The sequence below is a fragment of the Prinia subflava genome, chromosome 8 (genome assembly GCF_021018805.1).
Source record: "Prinia subflava isolate CZ2003 ecotype Zambia chromosome 8, Cam_Psub_1.2, whole genome shotgun sequence".
Lineage (NCBI taxonomy): Eukaryota > Metazoa > Chordata > Aves > Passeriformes > Cisticolidae > Prinia > Prinia subflava.
The window spans coordinates 14427919-14435614 of NC_086254.1; the positions used below are offsets into that span (position 1 = coordinate 14427919).

The 7696-nt window shown below is 61.4% G+C and overlaps 1 protein-coding gene across 1 annotated transcript; it reads left to right on the forward strand.

The window, feature by feature from the left end:
- The first annotated feature begins 863 nt into the window (after positions 1-863).
- On the forward strand, positions 864-7326 carry MISP (mitotic spindle positioning). Its single transcript, XM_063403239.1, is given in 6 exon segments — positions 864-1218; positions 3290-3333; positions 3336-5385; positions 5778-5989; positions 6392-6430; positions 6681-7326. Coding segments are annotated over 6 exon segments (2772 nt in total). The 5' UTR covers positions 864-878; the 3' UTR covers positions 6768-7326.
- The last annotated feature ends 370 nt before the right edge of the window (positions 7327-7696 follow it).

The window sequence follows — 7696 nt, forward strand, 5'->3', positions numbered from 1 at the left end:
GTGGGGCCTCAACCCTTCCCGGTGCCAGCCTGGGTGCCAGCACACGCCCTGCGGCGGGCGTGGAGAGCTCCTGGCTCCTTGGCATCACTGTGGACTTTGGCTCAGCCCCACGGTAAAACAGGCTCCGCTCACCTGCCCGGAAACGCAGAACAGCCTGGCAGGCAAAGCGCACCAGCGTCCCCAGTGCCAGCCCTGAGCGGGAACGGGGGCACCAAGGGGCACCAAGGGGGTAAGTGGGACCCCCAGCTGGGGCTAGCTGGGGTCTCTGTGACATCAGCACCGTGCTGGGGCAGCAGTGGGGCTGGGAGGGGCTTCCTGGCAGGAGTGGGCTTCAGTGGGGGGAGAGAGGATGAGGACAGGGATGTCCTGCCCCAGCCACTGGCGCAGAGCGGGGCTGAGCGTCCTGGCACGGTATCGCCCGCTCGGCTGTGACACCCCATGCCAGGAGGGAGGGCAGCTCTGGGCACTCATGTCGCCCACTCGCCTGGGATCCAGCCAGATGCAGGCACCAAGGGCACCGAGGACACCGTGCCACAGTGCTGCCTTTCTCCTGGCAGGTGCCAGGGAAGGAGGGAGCTGCCCTGCTGCGAGGAGCTGGTGCCAGGGCTGCTGCAGCAGCGAGGGCACTGCCTGTGCAAACACGGGGTTATCAGAGGGAGGCCCTGTGGTGTGACAGGAGAGCCCAGGCTGCTCCTGGCACCTTCGCTCAGGGCTCCTCTGCCATGTCCCTCCTCCGGGGCTGGGGGAGGACTGGAAATCCAGGTTCTCACTGAAGCTTCAGGGCTCCTCAGTGCTGTGGCTGCATTCACGGAGAGGCAGAAAGCACCTGGAGCAAGGTGTGCCTGCATGGCCACACTGCCGTGCTGGTGTATCGAGGCATGGACACGTTGGGGCATTGGCACATGGATGTGTTGGCACCTAGGGGCATCAGTGGGTCCCACGGGTCGGGGCCAAGGGCAGTCCCTCGGGCACGGGACCAGCTGCAGCAAGGTGACGACACCACAGGAATTTGGGCACAGGGCACCGAGCCAAACGTGGTTCTTGGAATTCCCCACAGCTCCCTGGTGCTGAGCTTATCAGCGCCTCACAGCCACCATCCCGCACCCCCCACACCCCACGGCTGCCACCCCGGCCACACCCCGGCATACACAGCTCAGCCGGGTGCCCCGATGGCCTCCCCGGAGCATGGGGACCCCTGCCCTGACAGCTCCCTGGACAGTAAGTGCAGCGTGGTCGGGGCCGAGGGCAGAACCAGGCACTGCTGGGGGGACGCTGTGTCCCCCTGGCCTTGGAGGGAGCGGTGCCCACGCAGGGATGGTGGCACTGAGGGTGTGCAGTGAGGGCTGGCCCTGTCTGGGGTGGGCAGCAGAGGGACACTGGACACGTGCTGGGATATTCCTGCGCTTCAGCTGGTCTGGGGGCAGCCCTGGGCTCAGGGTGGGCACAGGGTGGGTGCAGCGCAGTTCTGCAGCCCTGTGCAGAACCCCCGAGATGGGGGGACCATGGAAAGCACCCCGGAGGTCTCCTTACGGTGGGGGTCCAGGCCAGACTGGTGGCAATGTCACCTGCTCTGCCCAGCTGCTCCCACCATGCTGGGCTGGGGGCAGCCCAGCATGGGGGAGGCAGCCCAGGAGCCCCGAGCCCCTGCGGTCCCACAGCACCAGACGGAGCTGAGGGAGGTGAAATGTTTTGGGTGCAGCTCTGGGAGGGGCCGTTCCGCTTGCGTGGAGCCGGCCGGGAGCTCTGATAACAGCCCAGCTGGTTTCTCTGTCCCTGCTCCCCTCCTGCGCCGGCTGCCAGCGCTCCCCGGTGCGGGGCTCCCCTTCGAGCCAGGACTTCGTGTCCCCCCCAAACATGGTAAGAGGTGTGGGTAGATGGTTTTCATTATCCAGGTCATTAGGGGCAATAAAAGAGCCACAGTGAATCACAGCAGGGGAATTAACAGGTGAATTCAGCCGGGGACAGCTTCAGGCAGAGAGGCTGAGCCACCAGGGCTGGGCAGCAGTTCCAGCAGTGAGGCATCGCCTGGGGCTGGCCAGGATGTCCCAGCTAATGAGAGCCACGCTCTCCTGCCTCAGGAAAGGTTTAAAAAGCTCCTGGCTGGGGCCCAGCCCCGCTTGTTTCGTGGGAGGACGCTGCATCCTGAGAGGGCTGGAGGTGAGCAGGGGAAGCTCGGTCACCAGAACCGCAGCAGGAAGGAGGCAAGCACAGAGTGCTCTCATCCTGGGGATGAGGCAGGATGCTCCGGATGCAGGGAGGACCAGGCACCTGCCTCCACCTGGGCCAGCTTCATCCTGAGCTATGCTTGCCAGTACCGTGGCCCCCAGGCTCTGAGCTGCCCTTGCTGTCACCGTGGCCTTGCTCCAATTTCGCTGCACACTCCCAGGAGGCCGTGAGTGCCCGGGAGCGGTGCCCAGCGGTGACACACCCTGCCCTGCCAGGGCTCACAGGAGCCCAGCTAGCAGCAGTGACAGGTGACAGCAGAGCCATGGCTGAGCTTCGGCAAATAGTGGCACAGGATGTGGTGCTGGCTCCAGGCACACCCAGCGGGTCTGAGGGTGGCATGTGTGTCACCAGCTCTGGAGCCAGGGATGGCATCTGCGACATGGTGGCAGCCACTGTCTCACGGGGGACCCACCTGTGCTGCCCCTCCCTGTCTGGCACCGCTGTTCCAGCCAGCTCTGGCCCACCCAGCACTGGAGGATTGACCCCAAGGTTGGGGCCGCTCACTCCTGCCCCTGTGTGCCAGGGTTAAAGTCCCCTCGTTTTATGAGCCATGAAACCATTTTATGACCCCCCTGGGCTATTTGGAGGCTCCTTTTTCCGTAAATGGGACAAGAAGCTATTCCATGCAGGGGTGGCCCAGGTGCTGGCACTGCCTCTCCCTGCCAGTGCTGCCCGGCCTGGAGGTGCCTCCCTGCCCTGGGCACGTGGAGAGGCTCGAGGCTGTCCGTGCCCAGAGCAGTGCCCAGCTGGATGTGGTGTCACCAGGAGCTTGTGTGAGGTCTCGCTGCCTTTGGTGGTGCAGGCAGCACTGACTGCCTGTGGCAGGTTTGGCTGTGCTCCCTCAGAACCCGGCCAGGCTGGGGGACAGAGGTGGGGTGGGCTTTGGGCTCTGTGGCAGATCCTGCTGGGAATGGTGCTTTGTCTTCCTGCCCCACACTGGGCAGGCTGTGTGAGGGTTTCTGTCCCATGCCAAGGACAGTGGCACCAGGCTGGCAGAGGGGCTGCATCTCAACCTCGGCTCCTTCTGCTGCTCTTAATGGCTGCTCTCCCCTCCTGCTTGCAGGGACAGCCAGGTCCAGACCCTTGGCCTGTGCAGAACTGGGATTCTGAGGGTGACCTCGAAGCTGAGCAGTGGCCCCTGTCTGGGACAACGCTGTCACAGGGGTGACTCTTCCCAGGAGATGGACAGGGTCACCAGGCACCTTGTGTTCCAGCTCCCACAGGCCTCACACAGGCACGACTCCCTGGCAGACCTGAGGGCCAACAGTGACAATGATGTGTTCAGCTCCGCTCAGCACAGCACCCAGAGGGTGGAAAACGGCTACAGCTGGAAGAGGAGGTCCCAGTCACCCTCGTATTTCCTGGAGGGTGGAAGAGATGTCTGGACCCCATCCCCGGACAGGGAGTCCAAGCTAGAGGTGGTGAGATCGGGAAGCCTGTATGACCTCCGGGCTTACAAGGGTGAGAGGAAACCCTCGAAGCTCTACGATGATGATGAACAAGACCTGTACAGGGTCCCTCCGCCCAACATCTCACCTGAGAAAGCCAGGGAGCTCGAAGATGAGAGGAAAGAGGTCATCCGGAGCCAGGTGATGAGGAAGAGCTCCACCATCGCAGAGAGGTGGAGCTCCGTGGATGAGCTGAGCTCCATCAGCCCTGGCGTGGGCAGCCAAGGTGAAGGCAGGCACACAGGCAGTGTCCCCACCAGCTTTGCCATCTGCTTTGACAAACCAGGCAGGTCTGCAACGCCTGTTGACCCTGAGAATATTGACACGGAGCAGATCAACTTCTCTGCAGCTCGGCAGCAGTTCCTGATGCTGGAAAAAACCAGCCCAGGCTCATTTTTCAGCCCAGGGCAGCAGACCATGTCCCCAAGGCCAGAGTCGGTGACAAAAGTCTCCAGGGAAGAGTGGTACAGCCCTGAGATGGCCACAAAGGCTATGAGAGGCTACGGCAGTGCCCGTGCATCAAGCCAGAGCAGCACAGACCAGGTTTATGGTGTGTCCTTGTACAAGACACCTGAGAAAGAGGAGGTTTATGCTCCCAGAAAGGCTCACATGGAAAGGTATCCCATCGGGAAGACGTCCATCCTGACCAAAGCATGGTCCAGAGAAGACCTGGACTCTGGCTTGGGTGAGATGTATAACGAAGCCACTGCGGGCTATGCCAGCGATGGAAGCACCTCTAACGAGACCTTCCATGCGGATCTGAGGGCCAGCAGCAACGGGCTGGGCAAGGAGACAAGGGCCAGCAGTGAGACACCCATCGAGCGGGAGATCCGCATGGCGATGGAAAGGGAGGAGAACCTCTGGAAGGAAAGGGGGATGCAGCGACTGACCTCCAGCAGCGAGCTGGTGGAGATCCAGGCCAAGCCTGTCCTCAACATTCACACATCTCCCGGCCCAGGCAGGAAAGGGAAGGACAGAGGCCGCGCTTCCCTTTACGTCCAGAGGGAAATTGAACAGGAAACGAAGCGTGAGGAAGATCTGAAGAGGCAGGGGAGGCTGCTGGGGGCGTATGACAGGGGGACACAGCAGGAGCTGGAGGAGCGCAGGAGGGTGTTCGAGCAGGAGGAAGCCCCCCCACAGAAGCCCACTCCCCTGAAGCGGGCAGAAGAGAGGAGGAGCTGGGTTAAAGAGTTTGTGGTGGAGCAGCCCTCGAGCCCCAGCCCTGCAGAAGACACCAGGGCTACAAGAAGCATTCCCAGCTACACAGCGAGCATCGCCCACTTCCAGCTGTCCCAGCCTCGCTTCACTGCCAGCGAGAGGAGCCGGGAGCAGCCCTCGGTGTCCCAGCACGCTTCCGCCAGCGCCAGCAAATGGGGCAGCGAGGATGCCTGGGGAGGAAAACTTCCCGGCTCCACCCCGAGCCCCGCCAGCACCGCTGTCCTGCCCAGAGAGTACTTGTCCCTGTCCTTCTGGAAGCCCAAGGTGTCCTTCGCGGAGGACATGGGGACACAGAGCCCGCTGCGGAGGGACGACGGCCGGGAGGAGCAGTACCGGCTGCGGACGTGGAAGCCGCAGACATCGGCACTGATCGAGGAGGAGATCCGGAGTGACCTGCAGAGGGAAGAGGAGCTCCAGGCGCAGCGGCGGCGGCTGATGGGCGCCAGCGGCGAGGATGTTCTCCAGGAGGGCTCCCGCTCTCGGCACAGCTCAGGTAAGGGGGCAGAGGGACAGAGAAATTATTTTGGTGGGATGCCTGTAAGGACTCCTGTGTGCTGGTTGCAAGTTGTCCTGGGAGAACTCGATACCAGCACGCTGGTGTCAGCACAATTGCTGCTGAGGAAGGATGGGCTCTGCAGGATTCCAGAGCTGCTCTTGTGTCACGTTACAACAGCAAACAGGGCTGAAAGGGCCCAGCTAATGCATTTTACCCCTTGTTCCTGCAGTCCCTGATTGGGCCCAGGCATGGGGGTCACAGCTGTGACCAAACCTGCTGGACCTGCCGTGGAGGCAGGTTTGGGGCAAGGGCCTGACATTCCTGTGGGTCTCCACCCTCTGGGAGTGGAACTGAGGTCCCTCACTCCCCCAATGCTCTTTCTCTCAAAGCTGCCTCAGGTGCCAGTGGCAACTACTCAGTGTCCAGCTCTCCTGCGTCCTCTCCTGCCTCACACCAGACGGGGATCCTGGGGCTGATCTCATCTTTCACCCCGCTGAGAGTGACCAGCTCCTCCCAGGGCAGCGCAGAGACCCTCACCCCTGACTCGTCACATTCCAGCCCCTTTGAGGAGCGGAGGAGGAGGGTGAAGGAGGATGGAAAGGTGAACATGCCCACCCTGCTTGTGCCAAGTGGTTGGGGGGCTTGAGCCCAGGGGACTGGTGGCTCTGGGGCTGGAGGTGGCTGTTCCTGACTCCCACCTGGAGCTTGATCCAGCTGCTGAGCTCGGTGGGAGATCTGGTGGTGGTGGCACCAACAAGGTGAGCCCGACAGACAGCGCCTGCTGTTCAGAGCTGCCAGCACTGGGTCGGACTGGAAAGGAGCAGCAGCTTCCTCCTGTGGGGGATCCTGACCTGGACTGTTCCCCCAGCCCGAGGGATGGCTTGGTTGCACGTGCTACCTTCCCTTGACTCTCCTGTGCCCCTGCTGAGAGCCAGATCCGGCTGTCTCTGGATATTCCCCTGACAGGCTGCCATTATCTAATCGTGTTTTCCTCTTTCCACAGTACGCAGGCATTGAACCCGTGGACAAGGTCAACACAGAGGTAAAGCCCTTCACGAAGGCTGGGGCTCTGCTCACGCTGCCCTGAAACCTCCCACATTCCCCAGCTCCCCTCACTCCTGGAGGCTTGAGGGATGGACAGGGGTGGACAGGGGTGGATAGGGGCCACGGGCACCACCTGGGTGGACACTGAGTCAGGCAGAGCAGGTTGGGGTAGCAGGGAAAGTTCTGCAAACCAGACCATTATGAAAGTCTCTTTTTTATAAAGATCCTGCACGTTCTGGTCTCTGCAGGTGGTGGAAAGCACCCGAGTGTTTCGCCACAAGAGCCTCATGGCCCAGCGCTGGGAGGCCGGGCAGTACGTGCGGGATGAGGACTGAGGGACCCCCGGGCCGGGGGCTGGCCCCGTTCACAATCAGCTGATGTATGACCTAAATTCTCGATCAGTTCCACCCTTGGCCGTCGCAACAATCAGAGACGTGAACCCTGAAAATCCATCTGGTTTATTGTTAAACTGATAATCCTTCCATGCAATAGATCTGCTCCTTCCTCCTCCTCCCTTCTGGGTTGGAAGAACGTTTTGTTTTTTTTTTTCTTAAGAGGGAAAAAATCGGATCAGTATCTTTTTAATCACTTCTGCCTGGAGCCAGCCAGGTGAAATCACCCAGTAATTCACTTTGCCCCTCGGGAGCTGTGTCTCAGGCTTACAAAAAAGCTGTTTTATTTCTCAGTGGTTTTAGGTTTTTAAGTACCATGAGACTGAGCATTGCCTTGGGGGTGCCTGAACTGAAGCCTCTGGATCAATGTTGCAATGTGGGACTTGGTAATCAACATTGGTTTAATTCCTGTGATCCACGGAGATGCAGCAATGGAATATAAAAATACATATAAATGCTGTTTATTTTGCTAATTTATTAAAGAATTGTTATACTCTGTCGATCTTCCAGGCCACTTATATCTGACTGCTCCACTGGTTTTGCTCTGCTGTTTCAGAGGAACCCCCTCGGTTGGGATGTGGGGCTGGGGCTGGGGGGTCCCAAAGGCTGCTGGGCTGGGGGAGCGTCGGAGTCCCACCGGGAGGGCCTGGGAGCACCCGGGGCCGGTGGGAGGGGTCCCTGCGCGGGGCGGGGGCGGCACCGGGGATGGCACCGGGGGATGGCACCGGGGGATGGCACCGGGTGGGCTCTGAAGTCCCGTTCGATCCCAAGGGCGCTGCGGTCCGTGCCCGTCCGCCCGCCCCCGCTAGGGGGCTCCCGGGCAGCGCCCGCGGTCCGGTACGGACCCGCCGGGACCCCGGGACCGATCCCCT